This window comes from Macrobrachium rosenbergii, chromosome 3, assembly GCF_040412425.1.
Source record: "Macrobrachium rosenbergii isolate ZJJX-2024 chromosome 3, ASM4041242v1, whole genome shotgun sequence".
Taxonomy (NCBI): Eukaryota; Metazoa; Arthropoda; class Malacostraca; order Decapoda; family Palaemonidae; genus Macrobrachium; species Macrobrachium rosenbergii.
The window spans coordinates 29,908,698-29,931,197 of record NC_089743.1 but is presented as its reverse complement, the minus strand read 5'-3'; the positions used below and the strand labels follow the sequence as shown (position 1 = coordinate 29,931,197).

Here is a 22,500-nt window from a genome sequence, read left to right as displayed (position 1 = left end):
GTAGAGGGGTTTGGGATAATGTAAACATTAGTGATACATGAATAAGTAAGACATGCAAGTCATCTATTTGCCTAGTATGGGTAAGACCTGCAATCGGTTCTATAAACTCAAATCAGTTAATTATGGGGTTGGGCCATAAATTTATTTAATCCACTAGATGTTCCTGAATTTCGTCTGATATGGAGATGTTCAGTAATAACGTGCGCAAATGATTTTAGAATAGATTAGAAAGTAAATGGTCCTCGGGTTGGATATTCAAATAATCATGGATTAATTTAGCATTTATACAACTATTTAAAGAGCTAGTTGGTTACAAATGATTCCTGGAATTAGGTAATCTTATACAACTGGCAGGGGGTGTAATTGCACTGAACCAGCCACACTCAAACAGTTTGAAATGAGTTTGCTATAAAGATAGGCTTACTTTTGTATAAACATTCAACTTTTTTTACATAAACAGGTTAGTTAGTTAGACGTCAAGATATCAATTCATATGCTGGATTAGTGTATTAGACATGCAGAGGCTTTTAATTAGACAGACAAGTAATCTTAAAGCTGATTAAATATGCAGCTCATCTTAAAATTAATACCCATTCAATCCCAGAACAGCTAAAAGTTCCTGGAATAGGGTGGAAAATGGCCACATGAGCAAAGGTAACATATATGCAGATGGTCCTGACAATGAAGACATTGTGAAGCCTTACTGGAGTTGGTTAACCGTGTAGGTAGTCCTGTTATCAGGAACTCAAATGTCCTTGTAATGAGTTACACATATAGATGGTGCAGTACTGGGCGAACAAATGCTCTTGAATTTTTATGGGATATGGAGATGTTCTTAGAATTAAACCCAAAATGGATTTTGGAATAAGTTGCACATGAAGATAATCCTGGAATTAGACATACAAATGTTTTGGGAAGTTATATAATTGGTTCTAGAATTAGCCTGTTAAGTGATTCTGGATTAATGGAGTGGATATGCAGAAGGTATAAGAATTAGACAAACGAGTAAGCAGGCAGTGGTTATAATGCAGATAGTCGTGGGATTTATTAGACAAGATCTGGGCAAAGGTAGGAATGTAAAGGCTCTTGGGATTAGGTAGTATTAATGATGCTTGATTTATTGATCATATATGCAGATGATCAATTGTACCCAGTATCTAATGATCTTAGAGTGGCTCAGATATGCTTATGACCCTGGAGTTAGGAAATCAAATAATTATGGAAATAAAAAAATGAATGTCGATGTTCTGAATTATGTTTACTTTCAAATTATTCTATATAGTTTTGATGCGGAGATGGGTCTGTCATTAGGTGAAATGTAAAGTGATTTCATAAAAGGATTTACACACACACACATGTATATTATATATTATATAATATATATATATATATATATATATATATATATATATATATATATATATATATATATATATATATACACACACACACACACACACACACACACACACACACACACATACATATATATATATATATATATATATATATATATATATATATATATATATATATATATATATATATATATATATGATTGTTTTGTCACCTACGCATGCAACATTTTATACTCAAATCTTAAGCCACAAATGCCCTTATATATCGAATTCAGTTTATCTTAGGAATGATATACTTCCAAAGGTGATTAGATATACAGTAAGTGCATACACCCTGGCCTGGATTCGAACCTAAGCCTTTGGGTTTGATACAGGGGAGTCGAAACCTGTTCATTTGTCTATCAAGAGAGATATAAGTTGATTCAGGTTCTGTACTTGGAATTAGATCAGTCCATCTCCGCCATCACAGGTATTTACTAAGTATATAACACGTGGCTATTTATGATAGTTTTGTCATTAATACATGCGTGACTTTTTTATACTCCAAATATTGAGCCACAATTTCCCACTGATGTTGAATTCGCTATTTTGAGAATAACATACACCCAAGGGGAATTGTTTGACAAGTGTATCTGCCTTGGCCAGGGTTCGAACCCTCTATCAAGAGAGATATAAACTGATTTCTGTTGTACTTAGAATCGAAATCAGCCCATCATCACCTTGATGGCTGATCTCTTAGTTTGTTACACATGGTTATTTATAATAGTTTTTTCTCTGATACGCGCGACTTTCATACTGATAAATGTTAAGTCACAAATATCCCTCAATATCGAATTCACCTTATTTTGGGAATAACATACACCAAGTGCTTCTGATCAGGCCAGGATTCGAACCTTTGCCTTTTGGGTTAATACGGGGAGACAGACATCTGTTCTGATATCAAGAGAATGATTGATAATCATGTACTACAAACTTTGCAGTCATTTATCAAGAAGGGGGGAGGGGAGGGTTCGTTTCTGGGCTAATAACCAGAATTAGACATGAATATGTAAAGCAGTCGAAGGCAGCTTACAGTATATCTCTCTTGATGACCAAATTTAAGACGCCTTGTCTTTTCTGTATCAAACTCGAAATGGCTAGCTTGGAGTTCCGGCCAGGGAAGATACACCTGTCATATATATAATTCCCTTTGGGTGTGAGTTGCTCCCAAGGTAAAACGCATTTGATATTCATGAGGTATTTGTGGCTCTCTCTCTCTCTCTCTCTCTCTCTCTCTCTCTCTATATATATATATATATATATATATATATATATATATATATATATATATATATATATATATATATATATATATACATAGTATATATGTATATAATTATATATATATATATATATATATATATATATATATATATATATATATATGTAGAATCTACTGGTCACTTTTACCAGATACATATGTAATTGTAATAGCCACAATGCCCTCTTAACTTCTCGAATTCTTCGCGCTTTTTTGGATATGCTTGTCACTACAAAGCCGTAAAGATCCAAGTGCAAGAAATTTAAGTCGCTTGGATGTCCGGTCGCGGGAAGTGGTCAGGTCGGCAACGTGACCTCCTTGTGATTATGGTGACACGGGTTCGTTTCCCGCAACCGGACATCCAAGCAACTTCAATTTCTTGCACTTGGATCTTTATGGCTTTGTAGTGACAAGCATATCCAAAAAAGCGCGAAGAATTCTAGAAGTTAAGAGGGCATTGTGGCTATTACAATTACATATATATACTTATATATACTTATTTATATATATATATGTATATATATATATGTATACATATATTATATATATATAATATATATATATTTATATATATATGCCATCAGCATATGTAACTGATCTCAGTATATATACATATATATACACATATATATATATATATGTATATGTATATATATATATATATATATATATATATATATATATATATATATATATATATATATATATATATATATATATATATATATATATAATAGTACAGGGCACAGAAACACTCCAGGTAAACATATCGAGAGGAAGACGGACGAAAACCACACATCACCAGGCTATCTTTTTTTAATTTATTGCCGTTTCGTAATTTTTGACAAAATTACATCTTCAGAGCTGCATAAAAATAAAAACACTTATAAGTACAGTCCTAAAATAAAAAATAAAATGACAAAATAACAAAGAGTAAGCATAAAAATAATTTCTCTGCTTACTCTTTGTTTTTTTTATTTTTATTCTAAGACTGTACTTATAAGTGTTTTTATTTATTTTTATGCAGCCCTGAAGATGTAATTTTGTCAAAAATTACGAAACGGCAATAAATTAAAAAAGATAGCCTTGTGATGTGTGGTTTTCGTTTGTCTTCCTCTCGATATTTTTACCTGAGTGTTTCCTGTGCCCTGTACCATTATATATATATATATATATATATATATATATATATATATATATATATATATATATATATATATATATATATATATATATATATATATATATATATATATATATATATATATATATATATATATATGTGTGTGTGTGTGTGTATATATATATAGATTTATGTATATATACTCGAGATCAGTTACGTATGCTGATGGCCCTGGTGTTAAACACCAAAATTATACTGGCTTAATGAGTCACATCTGTAGAAGGTCCTAGAAATAAAAAAAAAAACAGAAGTAATCTTGAAGTAGAAGAGATTTTGGGATTTAGAAGCCATTTGATCCTGAGGAAGATGAAAGGGTCTCATAATTAGCTGTACATATCAATGATCTTGAAATTGATTAGATATGCAAGTGATCAGATGACCCCAGAGTTGGTAAAATATACAGGTATTGCTGGATGTAAAGTAAATAGTTAAACATTACTGGAATTGCATAATTTTGCAAATAGTCCTGTAAATGGACATTCATATGGTCTGTGGATGTGTTTGATCTACAGATGGTACTTTTATTAATCCATGCCATCTAATAAACCCGAATTTCATTGATTTTGGAGATGGTCCTGGAATTAGAAACTTGAATGAGTCCAGATTCATGGAACAAGAATGTTGAGGGTCTTGGGATTAAATATATGAATCTCCCTGTAAAAGATAAGAAATGCAAATAAAACTGCTGCATGTTATGCATTCAAATGATTTTGAATAGGCCTCTGCGTTGGATAGACAGCCACGTGATTTTGCAATGGGATAAACATGAGTGTAAATAGGCCTAGAATTGTACGTGTAGATTATCTTTGATTAGTGGATCAGATTTTAAGATGATCTTAGAAATAAACAAAAACGTGGTCTCGGAGAGGGATATATATAGGAATCGTCTCTGAATTCATTTGACACAGGTTCTTTAAGAAGATAGAAATATGGGATAGACATTGATGATTCTTGAATTATTGAGTGGATACACACTTGGTCAAAAGAGCCTTGCACGGGTAAGATGGTTATGGAATCGGATTAAAGTCACATTTTTCTAGAATTAGTTGAAAAGATTGTCAAGGAAATGGAAACTCAAAAGCTTTTAATGATTTAGATACAAGGTCTCAGGATTACTTCAGACCACCAAATTCTCATGAATTTGGTTAGCAATGGAGATGATCCCGCAGTTAGACATCCATGTGGTTATGGAATGAGTTAGAAATGTTAGGGATTAGATAATCAAATGATCATGGATTGAATGAGTAGTGTTTTTAGAGCTAGACTGATACAGGTGATTCTGGAATGGAATGTAATTTTATGTCTATGCTAATGAATTACGCTATTGTGGGGAACAATAAAAGATTTTGATGTCCTGGAATTAAGTACTATTCCAAATTATACACTTTCTAATAATTTGAAATGTGCTTAGTATGGTGAGCCTGGAACTACATAAACGACAGGGAAGTGATTTTGTGAAACGTTAGTGGATAATATGTCCTGGAATCAGTTGATCCTATATTATAATCATTACATATGCAGATGTCCTGAAATTAGACACTCAAATTATGCTGGACTGGTGGACCACATATTTAGAAGGTCCTGGAATTAGAGTGACAAGTAATCCTTATGTGGGTCGGGGCAGTATACAGATCGTCTTGGGATTTGGTAGGCATATGATCCTAAAGAGAGATAAGTTCCAGGAGCTAGGCGGACAATCCATTGATGCTGGAATTGGTTACATTTGCAAATGCTCAGATGATCTTAAAGTGGATTAAACCTGTAGATATTCCTGGAAATGAATTATATAGTGAAACATTGCTGAAATTATTAACTGTGTAGGTGGTCTTGTAATTGGAGACTCGGATGTTCATGTTATGACATGAATTAAGAGATCATCATAAAATTAGGTTGATCCAACATATGTTGCTGAATTTAATTGGCCTAAAGATGGTCTGGGAACTAGGCACCTAAAGGTTATGCAGATGTTCTTAGAATAAGACATGCAAATGTTCAGACTAAGTGCTAGATATGTACACGGTCGAAGATTAGGCACTCAAATTACTTTAGATCAATGGTTGTAGTGGGTCCTGGGATTAGGCATTTTGATGATATTTATTGATCAGATATGAAAATAATCCAGTAAGCCTATAATCAATTGATCCTGGAAGGGATTATTTATGCAGATGGTCTTGGGATTACTTAACAGATTATTTTAGAAATGGTAAGAGAGAATTTTTACGTATGATTCCCTGAACTTAAATACATTGTCAAAGGACTTTGAAAGGGTTTTACATGGAAAAGATGAGTTATGATTATATTCTGAAATTAGAATTTCATCATGAAACTGGTTTTGTATGCAGGTATTCCAGAATTAGACATTTAAATTGTGCTAGATCAGTGAATTACATATTGCAAAAAGTCTTAGAATGAGAGGTAACTTTATCGAAGGTCCTGGAATTAGGTGGACACTCTAATGACCCTAGAATCGATTCACTAATTATACAAATGCTCAACTGACCCAGGGTGTTCTAAATATGTAGAGCGGCCTTGGCATTAAACATGTTAACATTATTGGATTTGGGTAACTATGTACTTAGCCCTGTATTTGGACAAACAAATGTTTATGGAATAATTTAGAAAGACCTGGTCATGGAGTTAGGTCAGTCCATCAAAAATGTTCCCGAATTTGAAAAGACATGTAGTTGGTCCTGAAATTAGACAAGCAGATGTGCTGGGAATGTATCAGATATATGGGTGGTCTTAGAATTAGATACTCAAAGATATGCATATGGTCCGAGAATTCGGCATATAAAATATTCCTGAAAACAGTAAAAAGTGTTGATGGTACTGAAACTAGATATATCTTGGATGGGTTTGATGTTACTTAGATGGCCCTAGTAGTCGGCAAAGTGTAAATTTAATATGGAATGTATAAGTTATGTATATACTGTGAAACTAGTTAGTCAGACAGCATGAGATTAGTTGCATATGCAGGTGGTTCTGGTATAGAAACTCAAACTACACACAGGGCCTTGGGATTAAATAGACATTTGCTATTGGAAAAGGTAGAAATGCAGAGGCATTAGGTATATGCCAATGATCTCGGAACTAGTTTGATATGCAAATGTTCAGATGATGCTAACATGGGTAAAATATTATGCAGGTGGTCGATGAGCTGAGACAGTCAAATGTTTCAAGAATGTTTGAAATATGACACATGTCTTGGAATTAAGTACTCAAATAGATAGTCTTTGCATGTTCACTTATGGACACGAACTAGTTCCTTACTAAAATTTGTATTGAATTCTTTACTGAATTAATGCTATGTTTTCTTCATGAAGTTTATTCACTAGTGGTTCTTAGGTGATACATCCAATTCATTTTTGTGCCAGAAGTCCAATAATATACTCAATAGATACTTAGATATGTCGATATTTCGTTAGACTCTCAAGCAGTTTCTATCCGGCACCGAAACATTGCAGACCAAAAGATTTAAGTAATAGAACGAGGTTGGACATGGACACCTAGTTAGGCCCAGAAATCATTCTTACTGAGACGAGCAGGAACAAGAGGAGAGCACAGAACTAAAAGGTTCAATATTAAGTTACTCTACGGATGTAGACGTTGCGAAGACCTCGAAACTTATTAATCATTTTATTCTGGAAAAGGTAGAAATGTAAAGGTTCCTGGATCTAAGTAGACCCAGTAGGAATCATGGAATTGATTAGGTAAACAAATAGTTAGATGAATTTATTGTGGTAAAAACTGCAGATAGTCTTAAAAATAAATTTTACAGTTAAACATTCCTGACATACGTTAATTATGATGGTGACCCTTTAATTAGTATTTTATGAGTTATACATATGACCCTAGAATTAATTAAGACCATAAAATGCTCCTGAATTTGGTTGGATGTGGACATGGTTTACGAATTAGTCGTGAATTAACTGAGCAGATTTGTAGAGCAGTTACCGAACCAGATGGGTTTTACATGTGAATGAAAGACAGGGAGGTTAGTGCAGTCTAAGAAGAACCCTCGTAAGGAAGAAATGGCATTATTCAGGGGCATAGATTTTTCAACTTTTGACTAGCTTACTACCCAACATACCCTATTGAGAAGTTGACTGTGATTGTACGCCAGTGAACTTTGCTTTAACCCTGTCTGAATAAACTATACGGTAAATCTTTCACTAGAATTAGTCCCTTTCGTGATATTTATAACTTTTAGACCGTCAGACGCTCCGTTCTTGAACTCTTTATATTCCATTCAGCACTCCTTATCCATATATGAATATATCTATGGACGTTGTATCTCGAACCTTAATTTTTTTTCTAATGCTTTTAATTGCTTGGTCATGTTCCTGTTCATGAATTCAACCTTTTGACCGGTGTTTATCACGACCCACCAACGCAGACCCTCCGCAGCAGGGAAGACGAGTCTTACCTGGTGACTGCTCTGGAGTCAATACTGACGACGGCAAAGGCGGCTGAGGACGTCAAATCCTCCAGGGAAACCATCAGGTCATCGATGGAACAACTTCCCTACTCGGAGGAGGTGAGATATTTTCCTGTGGCCCTTGAATGCAACAAGTCCCTCGACCCCTCTCCCGTTTCAGATCTCGTTGCCAAGGAAACTTTTTTCTAAGCATAATGTTCAAGAGGTGCTGTTATATGAAGTGACGTTACGTTTTCTCATGTCTCGTGCGTCATGAAATCTTAGTACTAGGTCGTATGATGTGCTAAGCTTTATTATGTCATTAAGGCCGAACAAGAAGTTCCAATACCATTTACTTTTTATTGTTTATAGACAAAAACTTTTCAATGTCATACAGTTATTTCCATGTGGTGTTGAGGCCCATGTCTTATTCCGGGCGAGTGTGTTTCTATTAGAAAAACACAGTACGTTGAAAATATACCCCTGACAAATATAACGTCAAATATAAAATAAGTTGCTGTGAGTATTTTTCGTTCTATAAACTGTTAAGTAATATTCGTTCAAATTATCTGCCAAGATACAAGTTGTATCAGTCAAATTTGATGTAAAATCAAAATCTCTTTTTGCATCTGATAGCGAGACCTCTTTAACAAATTTGCATCAAGCGCAACTGGAATGATAATTAGCTTTGGAAAATCGGATCTGTTTAACCTGTTTGATTCATTCATGCCATATTCGACTTCGCCTGATCCATGACATGAGAGAATTAATAGAGCAGTTATGAAATAAATATGCAAGAAATTGTCATGATACGAATCTATGGCAAATTTTCGCTGAATTTAAAAAGCAATAGATTCATCTCTTCGTAGGAGAGGTTCCCTTCCAGCTTTGTAGATGGTAAATTTATATGCTCTAATGTTATAATTTTGTGTGGTCTTAAGAAATTGATCTTTATGATTGACCTACCGTTGAAGAGGATCCGTGTGAGATTTCTGATGATGCAATTGTCCCACGGTTTAAACACTTAACTTACAGTTAGTCAGGTTAGTAAAGCCACGTGTAAAATGAATCTTAAATATTTATAAAAGTGTCTAAATGATTAATCACGTCTGATGACCGAAAAATGTTGTTGTCATTACTAAGTTTTAAATGTACAGTGAAAGGTAGAGGACCCTCCTTAATTTCGTTAGGGGCGAAAAAGTGCGTTCTTGTTTCGTGTTTTGCGTCCAGGAATATTGATAATTGTCCAACGGCCAACTGCATTAAGATGAATATCTCTTTTAGCCTCATAGAAATTCCTTATTTTATTTACTCTGCTTTATCACTCTTTTATAATCGTTTATTTTGTTAACCTATCTTGTATATTTTACTGCATGGTGCCTCTATGCAGTGCTATTTGTTTCTTAGTGTATTTTTTCAGTTGCCATAAAGTTCTCATCATTTGCAAAACAAGGCTGAGTTCTTTTATTTTACTGCCTTTTTGATAACATGATTAATTCCTTGTGCTCATTTATATTTTACTGTAATAAATGATATTTTCTTTTGCAAAATAATTTTTCCGTTGAATATTGCTGTTTGTTTTCACATGGCTAGATGGAAAGACCTTTATTTGCTGCAAGTAACATCCCTCTCGTAACAACTAACAGGCCTTTGAAGGGGAAAATGCGAAGGAACCGCCACCTCGGCCAGCCAGTGTTGGTGCGGCGCCGCCCTTGGACAACTACGAAAGCTTGAGTTTCCAGGACGCCCTCACTCCCTCCGGGGCTGCAAAATTAGCGAGGTCATCTTCGGCGAAGGTAAAATGGGAAAATGAATAGCACTAGGAAATTCATGAAAGAGCTGACTATATTAGTTGTATGAAGAGTCGCAACACCATGTATATACACACAGTACTATATTAACTAAAGTATTTTATACTCTCTCTCTCTCTCTCTCTCTCTCTCTCTCTCTCTCTCTCTCTCTCTCTCTCTCTCTCTCTCGTTTTTTCTGTGACCGAGAATAAGAGTCTAAATCCACCTTCTCCCATTCCTTGTAAGTCTTGCCACTCTTATATGTTCTTTTTTTTTTTAAGAGTGCGCCATTTTTCATTCCTTTTTTTGGTCTTTATTATTCCTATAATTTCTTATTAAGACCAGAACTGTGGGATTGTTATCAAAGTGATGGCGTTCCTTAAAAAGGCTGCTGTAAAATTGATCATGCACGCAAAGGCATCGGATGACTTAGCTGTGTAAAGACAGTTACTGGATAACATGTTTGTCTGCCATATGCTTTTGAGGACAAAGCTGAAGTTAACTATCGGGTGAGGAAAACGTTTACAATAATCCTTCAATTTCGTCAGCGCGCCTCACTCGGTGCACTGTAGACATTACTTAAGGTTCATTGCAACGTTCCTTCGGTCCCTAGCTGCAACCCCTTTCATTCTTTTACTGCGCCTCCATTCATATTCTGTTTCTTCCATCTTGCTATCCAACTTCTCTAAACATTTGTTTCATAGTGCAACTGCGGAGTTTTCCTCCTGTTACACCTTTCCAATCTGTCTACTCCCAATTTCCTCTTCAGCGCTGAATGATCTCATAGGTCCCAGCGCTTGGCCTTTGGCCTAACTTCTATATTCCATTCCATTCCAATAATCCTTTAAAGAAAGGACAGTCAAAGAAGTAAATAACACTGGGATCGGTCTTGCTTGAACACTCAATTTTGGTAGTTTTCGTAGGAGTGAATACAATAAGATAATGTAATATTTCGGAGATGGACAATGGTGAGGTAGATTATGCTTTGAAATGTAAAAGAAATAAAATTTTTTTTTTAATTGTAGACAATGTGGTAACAACTTTTGGTTGTGTTGTTAAAGGCTTAGATAAGATGGTTAAATCGGCAACGTTCTGTAGAGAGCAAAATATAAAGGCATTGGTAACACTCCAGGAAAAGACAGTAAGGAGTTAAGCAATGTTCATAAGAAACAAATGCAGTCCTGAGCTTAGCACAGTTCCTGCGTGAGTAAAGACAATAAAGTTAACAATACTTGTATGCGGGCAAATGATAAATTAGTATGTGATATTCCTTCAGGTAAATGTAATACGATTCTAGTAATAATTACACACGCAGACGCAACAGGAATATTTGCAAAATCAGTGAAGTCTGTTCTAGAGTTTTGAGGGCAAAGAGGTTAGCCACATACCTGGAGGCAAACGCTCTCTAAAGAGTGATAGCATTTGTACGGATGACGATGGTAAGTACAGTACTTAAGCAAAGTCAGCGAGGGCGAATGCACTCGAAACTAAGGTATCCTTTCCACGGTTAGGTCTGATAGACGTCTGCAACGTTTTTACTGCCAAAATAATACAGTATAGACTTTTGCAATGTTTATGCATCAGAAACAATCATGATTTGGTAACATGAAGCCTGATATCTGAGGAAAAATAGTTTGGTAACGTTCTTAAGAAACAAAGATAATAAAAAAAAGAAACTTTAGAAACTGTCTCCAAGAGCAAAGACATTAAACCCTTTGGTTAGATCTGGGAAAGCAAATCAGTAAAGACTTTGATAAAATTCCGTTAGTCAAAAATAACTGGTAAAATCAAAAATAACTAAGACGGAAGAAATTGTAAAAAAGTCAAAAATAACTGGTAAAATTTATTAACATATTCAAGAGTTCCCTCTATTGCAGACACCGTAGTTTATTACAAATTTGTCGAATGACCCGGATATAGTTTTAGTAACTTTGTAAGCAATAGAAGTATAATAACCCTTAGGTAAAAGGGAATAAAGACGCTAAAAAGCCTTAAAAGACATATGAGGAGATAGACTTTGATTACGTTCCTTGGGGAAAATTGCTGGGGAGACTAAAGTGTTTCCCTTGAAAGCTCAGGTGATCTTCCTTAAGGAAAACAATAAATAAATATGAGTTACGTTGCTCAAAACGATATGTATATGTATGTATGTACGTGTGTATGTGTGTGTGTGTTTGTGTATATAAATGCTTGAAATATATATACATATATATATATATATATATATATATATATATATATATATATATATATATATATATATATATATATATATATATATATATATATAGAGAGAGAGAGAGAGAGAGAGAGAGAGAGAGAGAGAGAGAGAGAGAGAGAGAGTGGGGTGGGTGAGGGGGAGGTGTGCTAGACGGCATAATTTGAGTCACATCATAATCATTAATGTTCGATGGAGGCTGTTATTCATATATGGTATATGTTAAAATATTAATCATAATTAAATGTGAAAATATGTTTGCTGAATGTACAATTGAAAGTGATGGTTTTGTAGTACACCTGCACAAAATCTCGAATGCTTCACCATCATATTTTTCTTTGCAGAATTTGTATTTCATTGTGTAATATTCAAATTCTAGATTTATTTTGTTTCTGCAATAACTGTTACCAATTAAAAAAATTTCTTTGGTTCTATTTCCATTGTATTTGCTTTCTGTTTACAGTTTCTGCTATTTTTGAGGACTTGCAAGAGATAAAATATTTAACTTTCCCCCTTTAGTAATTTTTGTCTGCTTATTATATTGCATTTTACTTTCCTGGGCGTTATTGCAACTCACTGTATAGAGGTAGGACTCCATATAGAAACGCGACGCAACTTTTAAAGTTGATCTCATTGTCTGATGTGATATTGTTTTGACCCACTTTCCGTCGTAGGATCTTCTGCTGTCATCAGCCGTTGTTTACGACAGCACGACCAAAGAGATGTCTTCCGGCATCCTCTCGCTTCAGCAGGAGGTGCTACTTCGTTAGGTCTTTCTTGTGTGCCTTGACACCCTTCCCGGAACCTCATGTGTCTGTTCTTGTTAGGATGCGTTTGATGTTTCACCCACTTTTAGTAACTGCGACCATTCAGACAAGCCAATTAAATTATATCCTAACTAGCTCAAGCATAACAATGAAATAGCTAGAAAATCATTCCTTCTTATTTTTATGTAAAATCATCCTTGCATGATATATGTCTTTCATAAATATCCCCTGTCTCATGGCTTGAGAAAACCTAACACCAAATTTTGCAGTGGTGTCTCCTAAAATGCTTGTTTATATTAAAGGTTTTTATAATACGTTGATGCTTTTGTGCAGCAATAGGACATTAAACCTGAAGCTATTCAAATGCGCAAGTTCTTCTGTCTTGTTCTTTTTGAGTTGATCTTCACTTTACTTTCCTCGATCTTCTCTATTTTCCTCCTCTTATCTAGAGCGACTCCATTCGTCTCCAACTACTAGAACCAGATACCAAAATTTGACATTCATATTTTTTAATTAGTATCATATGTTTTAGGCACTCATTTTTAGGAAAAATAAGTTCTTTGAACATTCTTTATGTAGAGAAATGGTATCCACCCCAACTCCCTTAACCTAAGGTTGGGTAATATTTTCCTTACTTAAAATGTAATGGGACAAACAACCTAGTATGGCCTAGAGCTCATGGAAACCACAAAAGAGGGTCTAGCCAAGAAATATATACTGTAGAACCATGGGCCTAGCTATGGAAGAAGCTACAGATAAGTCCTACTCATGAATTTTTAATGGGAAATAGCACGCTATTTCCAGCCTTGCTTACTAGGGAAACTTGATCAAGCCTTCATTTACATTAGCAAAATGACGGGGTTGAAAATTGCCTAAATCCTGTTCATTTCTCATGGAAGGAAAGTCTTTCAAGGGAGCTTAATTAAAGAGGATACCTTCTGTGGCAAACACTTATAATTCGTGATACACAGAACCATTAGCGAGGCTGCCGACTTGTTTTTTGCATCGCTCTAGTTGGAGAAAGTGAACCGGTTATCAGATGCATGGGTAGGTGATTAACTCATTTGGAAAAATTAAAATGAGTTGAACTTGAACTTATCATATTAGAATAGAAAAATTTTTCTCTTGATGGTCGCCACATTGTCGGATTTTCAAATGTTAAGTAGAGCTGTTTTATTTGTCTCCCCTAGTGCTAGAAAGACTTGTTTGTGATGTTCGTAACTTTTTATGTTTTTCTTTTATGTTTCTAAAATGCTTGATCTGGACTGTTTTCCCGGTGTGACTTGTAAGATATCTTTGTATTTTACAGGTACTTGAGGGATTTTTATTTTATATTTGTTTTAATGTGGTTATAAACATTTAAGATTTTAAAAGCTCCCTGACATAGATAAGAGTATTTAAAAAAAAATATTTTGTAAAATCCCAGAGATGCAGGACACAGTCTTCGAGAAAAGAAAAAATACTTGAAGATATGCATGAATTTCTCCTTTTGCTTCATCAGGCTGACCGTCAAGCCCGTGCAGCCGCATGGTCGAAAGAGGATTTGAGTGAAAAATACATGACAGTGGAGGAAATCATCACCAAGCGTCGTCAGAAAGTCATGGAAACTCAAGGGCTGCAGTTGGTACAAGTTCTTAGGGTGAGTGTGTATAAAACGCTGCGTATATATATATATATATATATATATATATATATATATATATATATATATATATATATATATATATATATATATATATATATATATATATATATATATATATATATATATATATATATATATATATATATATATATATATATATATATATATATATATATATATATATATATATATATATATATATATATATATATATATATAGATATAGATATAGTGCACACTAGCATTCTCTTACCCTCAAAATTGAAGGTAATATAAGAAAAGTTCGAGATGATAACTGCCAGCCCTAGGGACTTCACTTATAGTCCTAAAACTCAGATGAAGGTACCTTCATTCAGCTTACGTATATAAAGGGCGGTGGTGAGAGAGGTAGCCACGGGTGGACATTGTAGAGCCCATTTCTTGTAGACTACGTCTGGCATGTTCATAGTTAAACGTTATTCACATTACATGTCATAACCTTTTTTAAATGTATTTTAATTTTCAATGTTAACCTTTAAGTTTCAATATCAAGAAGTTTCATTTTCCTGCATTGTTCCCTCGGCGACAGGACGCCGAAGAAGCTGGCTACTCATCGGAAGAGGTGTCGATTGCCCTAACTCACTGCGGTGACAAGAGCCCGCTCGAGTGGTTGAAGGAGAACTGGAAGCACATGATTGACACGGTGCTGACCTTGGCTACCAACTATGGCCACGAAAGACGGGTCAATGACATCGGATCCATCTCGGCCCATGAGGCCTGCATTGCCTTGAGAATCCACAAGGGTAACATCTGGGCAGCTGTCACCGAGTGTGTCGAGCAAAGGCAAAAGAAGGTTAGTTTTGGCGAGAAGTCATGATATTGTGCATAAATCCAGATTACATACAAATAAAGAGAAATGTAGTACAGTTACACTCGGACATTGTTGACAGTACTATAACAAATAATAATACCATGCTTGCAGCTTGAGACCATATACGGATACAGTATGCAGGTACAAGTCATTAAGAGGAATTGTGAAGAGCAGTTCTCGAATACAGTAATAATGTCTGAATTTTGCGAATTGATTTTATACTGAATTTTTTTAATTCTTCTAATAATTTGCTTTTCCTGCACATCAATATTAGTCAGTAATTGTCCAATGTTCATATTTTGATGGATGAAGCAGCGTATTCCTTACAGTTGAAATTATTTATTCTAAAGCATTACAGCAGGTTACTGAAACCTGGGATGTAAATCTGTAGATTTTCCTGATGGTATTTCTTCTTTTTTCTTTTTCTGACGTCTGTCTGGTATTTTCAGTACTTTTTCCGTCGACATGTTTCGACCAGCTCGATGGTCATCTTTTGGACGTTGGGATGAGTCTGAAGACACGAACGAACGAACGAACTGGGGATAGGAAAGACTGGGGATGTATTTGGGGTAGAAAACGGGGTTGAGGGGACAGGTTAGAGGTATGTAAGGGAGGAAAGTGAAGGAAGTTAGGAGAGAAATAGAGGGGAGCAGACCCCCTTGCTTCGTCAGGTGAAGTTGGCGATGAAGAGGAATGAGGGACAAGCGGAGGTAGGGTCACGATGTGGTTATGAGTGATGATTTTTTTTTTTTTTTAATGATAGTGGGAGGTGATGGAATGGTGCTGGTGGTTAAGAATGCCTGTTAGTTGTTTGATGTCGTACATTGATTGTTGCTTTATCTCAAACTAGATAATTGTTTGAGCTCATAGTTTATTGTATTCTAGCTCCTGTAAATTGGTTCTGATTGAGGCCCTTCTATCTTAGGAGCCATTCTTGGCCAATTCCTTAAGTCTCTCCTTTCCTCATTGGTAGTTTCTCTGCTCCTGTCTACAGTGTTTACATCTAATGCTGACAGCCTGTCCCACGTCTTATTTGCCAGCCTGTGGATTCTACAATTGATGCTTTCTATGTTTGCCCTTTCATGTAGTTCCTTCGTTGTGTTGTAGTAAGGAGGAGCTTCCTTGTAAGCTCTTCTGATGTTATTGTTCTGCAGGGCTTGCATCTTCATTACTGTGGTCCTACATGCTGGGGCTAGGATTGCTGTGGGGTACTCAAGCTGTGGTCTCACCAATGTTTTATATAGCATCAGATAAGTTTTTGTGGAAACAGCCCTGAATCTCCAGGTCCTTTTGGAAGTGGCCTCTGCTATTTTTAGGCAGTTCAGCATGTGCTGTTTTAGGCCTGTCTTGGAGAGCGTGACTCCTAGTACCTTGATACTGTTTTTGAATGGGATTTGTTTATCTTCCACAGTTACATCTTCTAGTTTGATTGTTGTTATAGACAGGAGTTGGAACTCCTCCTGGCTGGTAGATATCTTCCATTTCTTCTCATACTCGTTGACCATTTTCATTTCTCTTGATGTTTTCAAGGCTAGCATCTGTTTACTTCTTTTGTTGAGATAAGTAATTATTTGGGTGTGGTCATCTGCGAAGATAATCTGGTGACAGCCAGCTGAGGGGGCAGGGACATCTCTTGTACAAAAATTGAATAGGATGGGGGCCAGTACACTTCCTTGTGGTGCTGGGTGCTTTTGGCGGTATATATATATATGGGGTCTCAGATCAGGTCGATTTTTCATTGGCTGCCTGAGGCAATTCTTCTTGGGTGAAGTCTCATCTCTCGTGGTGATGGTTGTATACTCTCTTGCGTGCGTGCGCTGGAGTCCACATTAATGAGTGTATTGTTCATAGGGTTGATGCCCACAGATGGACGTTTCTGATTGGTTCGCTCATCCGGCGTGCCAGTAGTGTGTAATACTGGGACTCAGCTTCTCTCTCCCGATGTGTAGGGCTTCCAGGAGGTAAAGGCGGCGATGGTCGGTCTTTTGATCTGTTATCTCGATGCTGGGGATAATGTCATTCCTTTTTATTCTCAGGTTATGACCAGTCCTGGCGTGATTAAATATGGCACCCTCCTGAGCATGACAGGAGATCCTCTTGGAGAAGCGCATGGTAATCATACCGATGTAAGAGCCGAGGCACTCTCGGACGGGGCATTTGTATCGGTAGACTACGCTGGTTTTCTTCATGGGATCCTGCTTGAGGGGGGCCGGGTTATTTATCATCACCAGGCTACTGGTTTTCTTATTGCTGTAGAATATGATGAGTTTAATTTTCATATCGGGATCGGATGGGCTGATGTTACCCTCAATGATGGTCCTGAGGGTGTGTTCGTTCTCCTTATATCCTTTATGGAATTTTCCTTGGTAAAAAAGTTTGATGTCATCAGAGGTGTCGGGGCGAGGTTCCTGATGTACCATCTGTTCATGGCTCCTCTAGTGCACTTGTCTACCTCCCGATTCGTGTGTCCCTCTTCACGAACATTCCTGTCCAACTAAAAAGGCCCCTTTCTCCACCCACAGAGGAAACAACCCAAAATAATGGGTTTTTGGTTCATGAATTTTTATGGTACATAGAGACACCTCTACTCCATCACTGAAGAAATAGAGAGCTTGAACATCCCACAATTGAATACAGCACACCCTCCTCCGCCCTCCTGGAGATATGTACTAAAAGGCCCCGAGAGATTTCTCCACCCACAGAGAGGCCATGGATTGACACCCAAATCACTGGCATCATCGATGCAGTGATGGGTTCGGGGAGGTAGACAAGTTACCCAGATGGTACCATCAGTTGTCTTCTCGGATGACATAAAATTTTTATAGAGGGGGTAACATCGACTGACACTCATCATATTCTACAGGAATAAGAAAACCAGTAGCCTGGTGATGAGAAATAACCCGGCAAGTATGAGTGAAGAAATACCAAGCAAATGCCCCATCCGAGAGCTTGAGGCGTGCTGTCATTCCACACCCAGGACAGCTGTCTCATGACATTATCAACATCGAGATAACATTGAATACAGCCACGATCATCGCCTCCCCTTCCTTGATGTCCTTGTTGGCACCTACTGGCATCCCAGGAGGAACGCAATCTTCATCACGAAGGTGTATACGAAACCCATGAACCTGAGCATGAATTGTCTAAATGGACCTGAGAAACCCCATATGTGAGTGCCCAGTACCACAAGGAAATATAGACAATCCACCATCAGCACCTTCATCAGAAGAAGTAATCATTTTAACTCTGTTCAGTTGCATATACGATCAAGGCTCCCTGGATTGACACATTCCATTTTGGATCGGGCTGGAATTATTGCTGCCATAAACAATCATAAATTGATAATGGAACATTATCGAATCAGCCTCTCCTGTTTCCTTATTTTTGTATGTGAGACAAGCTTTTGCATTAGAGTCAACTACCTGAAATTCTTCCTGAAACAGATGGTACCATCAGGAACCAGATTTGCCCCAAAAGGGTGCAGTGTATTGTCATACAACTCCTCGGATGACATAAAACTTTTTACCAAGGTTATAGGAAAATCAGATCCATTAAAGGATATAGAGCAGATGGGTAACATCAGACCCCGTCTGATCACTGATTAAGAAAATTAAACTCATCTTATTCTCACGGACGAATAAAAGAAAACCAGATATAGCCTGAGTGATGAGAAATAACCGAGAAATCAAGTAGTTGCCTCTGTTCCTCAGAGTGTATGATCCCTTTAGACGAAAAACCAACATTACATTCTGAGATCTTTACCAACACATTTTGTTATCATTCTACAAATGCCCTTAATTAAAAAATCATTCTTTGACTAACCTTATTACTATTATTATTTTTTTTTTTGGTCTATCAGTCATCCTATTACTGGGTGGTTTTTATAGTGTGGTTTCTGGGTTGCACTTTAGGAGTCCATCACTTTTCTCACTATGCATTTCTTCTTGATTTCAATCAAGAGGATCTATCTGTCATGTCCCAGGAGGGTGCCATCACTCCCTTTAATCATGCAAGCTAGTTGGTGTTTCTTGACTGCTCCAGTGGAGGGCTTTTGCTTCTGAATCATGCCTCTTTCTGTGAGAATAAAATGCGGTTTAATGACTTTTATTGCACTTCCTGCATATGGATGAGGTGTTATTTCCATCTATTGTTCTTTGGTTATATCTTGTTCTTAGGGCTTCCTTAGGGCCTGATCTTGTGCCGCTGTTAGCATTCCTTCTGTTTCCTTCTTGAATTCTCCCCTCTGTAGCCATCGCCATGTTTCAATGCTGGCCAGTTCTTTAGTCTGTCTCATGTACTGTCTGTGCATTGGTTTGCTGTGCCATTCCTCTGTTCTGTTTTTCTTTCTCCTGTCTCTGTATATTTCTGGGTCTTCGTCTGCTTTTATCAGTTCTTCTTCCCATGCACTCCTTAGCCTCTCGTCTTCATTGGTTTTCAGATATTGCCCCAGTACTCTGCTCTCGATGTTGACGCAGTCCTCTATGCTCTGTAGACCTCTCCCTCCTTCCTTTCATGTTATTTATAGTCTGTCTGTATTTGCTCTTGCATGTAGTGCTTTGTGTATTTTCTTGTCTATGCTGCCGAGTTCAACCTTCGTCCACTCCACTATTCCTGCTCTGTATCTGATTACTGGTACTGCCCATGTGTTTATGGCTTACGTCATGTTTCCGGCGTTGAGTTTTGACTTGAGTATCGCCTCAAGTCTCTGCATGTATTCTTTCCTGATCGTGTCCTTCATCTCTTGGTGTTTTATATTCTCTCTTCCATTATCCCCAGGTATTTGTATCCTGTCTCATCTATGTGTTTGATGCTGTTCCCTTCAGTTCTTAGTTCGTCTTCTTGTCCTTCGTTGTTTTGTGTTATTTCTCTCTCCAGTTCCTATCTTTCTGTTGTGGAGAGCCAGTTCTTTCTCTTTATGTTTCTTACTTGGTCTGACAGCCTCTGTTGTGTTTGAGGGGTATTTCTCTCATTCCAGATGTTGACCAGTCTTCTTCTGTATCCTCTTTCTGTCGGGTTGCTTCTGATGTAGCATCTCCGTGTTTCCTTATTTTCTTCTCTTGTCCATTTCTCCTTTTGGTTTGCCTCTGTAGCTCCATCTCTGTTTGTTGGTTACTGTCGTTGTGGTGGTCAGTTGCTGGATGACGACCTCCAAGTACCTGACCGTCCTCCCCACTCATTAGTGCTGAATACCTGGCTGTCGGACGAAGCTCCTCTGTTGCCAGAGGTTCCATTTACGTTGTTGTCGTTTAATCTTTCATTTCTTTCCATCCTTACTGAGTTTTGCTATTTAACCCATAGCTGGACCCTACCGCATCAGGGATAGGTACTCATTTACAGCAGAGTAGACTGAGGAAATTGTAGTAAAGATCCTTTCCCAAGGACTCAACGCCGAGGAGAGAGGGTCACCCATCCATAGACTGACCAACCCCAACGTTGCTTACCCAATCCAGCGATGAGCTAAACCACTCTGCCACGGTGCCCATATATTATTATTATTATTATTATTATTATTATTATTATTATTATTATTATTACATTTGGGAGTTTCCGTTAAATTCCCTCCTTCTTAGCAAACTCTAACTGCATTCTGTATAAGCATATGGTCTCTAGCTGAAAATAATTATTATCATATTATTACTCCTGTCAGCGAAATTTGATTGTATCAGTTCATTATATTTTTTACATCGTGCATCTAACTTTTAGTATTTTATTGTACAGTATCTGCCTCTGTAACTGAGCATTTAGACTTGAGCTCAAATAAAGGATATTATTATTATTATTATTATTATTATTATTATTATTATTATTATTATTATTATTATTATTATTATACAAATGGTAGACTAACTTGAGAAGGTTGAGCATTTTCATTAGGCTATCCCATGAAAAAGAGAAATCAGGTTGAGTTGGGTTGCTTATTAATGCATGCCAGACTTATTATCAGATTTCTTAAATGTTAAGACAAAATCCAAGACGAGAAGATCTGCATCTCAGGAGCTGTAGGTCAAACCAATTGCGTATGAAGATCAGAAGATCATCAAGTGGGATAGAATGTCATCCCAGTCATTCATATCTCTCTTCCAGTTCAACGAGATATACTCCAGGGGCAAGTTCAAGCGCGCTGACGTCGTGAAGGCTCTCGAGAAGCACGACGGCGACGTCGATGCTGCTTTCCTGGAGGTGAACAAGTCCCAGTTGCAGCCCTTCATGATGAAGATCTGGGGATCAGGGTCGTCTTCCCCATCACAGGCAAGTAGAGGCCGTAATTTTCGCCATCCTCCTTTTTCTATTACCTTTATTACTTCTTCAAAGTTCTTTTTATAAACAAACGTACAAGTAAAACATAATTTCACCGGAATCTTCAATATGTTCACTTCACATGTGCATATACCCCCATCTGAATCCATAATAAAGGATAAAAATAAAAACAGGACTCATTTGTTTTTTTATTTTAGCAAAAACATTGTTTCCCTTTCAAGCTCAGTCAGATATAGTCAGAAAAAATTCAGGTGGAAACATACCTTTGCTTTAGATTTGTTAGGTTAAATGAAAATTTCCTTTCATATGTAGCTTTTCTGTAGGCTGTAATATTCATTCCTATTTTCCCCTGTCACCAGACTCTAGAATACCTCGTTTCCTTCAGTTTTTCCTCTCTTTATTTACTATCGCTTAAGAAAGTAACCCCTTGGAAGTCTTCGATATGAAGCCAGATTTACCCTATAAACCAGCCTGGTTCAGTTCACATCACATGTAAGGAAATACATCTTAAAATATCACAATGTATTTACATTTCTACACGCGTACATACATTCACGCCTACAATTTATATAATAGATACAGTTCCCTGGAGATGTGTATACCATAAATTCACGCAAACACGTTGGAGGATCCCCCTCCCCCCCTCTCAGTTTAGTATTTGCCGTAGGTACACAGTATATATTTACTTTTATGGCAAGGATATTATTATTCTCT

The 22,500-nt window shown here is 36.7% G+C and overlaps 1 protein-coding gene across 50 annotated transcripts in view; it reads left to right on the top strand.

Annotated features, from left to right (window-relative positions):
* Nucleotides 1–22,500, top strand: part of LOC136853629 (E3 ubiquitin-protein ligase lubel-like) — a 238,984-nt gene that overhangs the window by 155,987 nt on the left and 60,497 nt on the right. For 46 of the 50 annotated variants that reach the window (XM_067129752.1, XM_067129788.1, XM_067129762.1 and 43 more), the window contains 6 exons: nucleotides 8,238–8,378; nucleotides 9,905–10,054; nucleotides 12,941–13,021; nucleotides 14,535–14,672; nucleotides 15,247–15,510; nucleotides 21,613–21,777. In XM_067129752.1, coding sequence (XP_066985853.1) covers nucleotides 8,238–8,378; nucleotides 9,905–10,054; nucleotides 12,941–13,021; nucleotides 14,535–14,672; nucleotides 15,247–15,510; nucleotides 21,613–21,777 — 939 coding nt within the window. The remainder of the gene's footprint in view (nucleotides 1–8,237; nucleotides 8,379–9,904; nucleotides 10,055–12,940; nucleotides 13,022–14,534; nucleotides 14,673–15,246; nucleotides 15,511–21,612; nucleotides 21,778–22,500) is intronic. The other 4 variants (XM_067129566.1, XM_067129662.1, XM_067129633.1 and 1 more) reach the window with 4 other exon arrangements.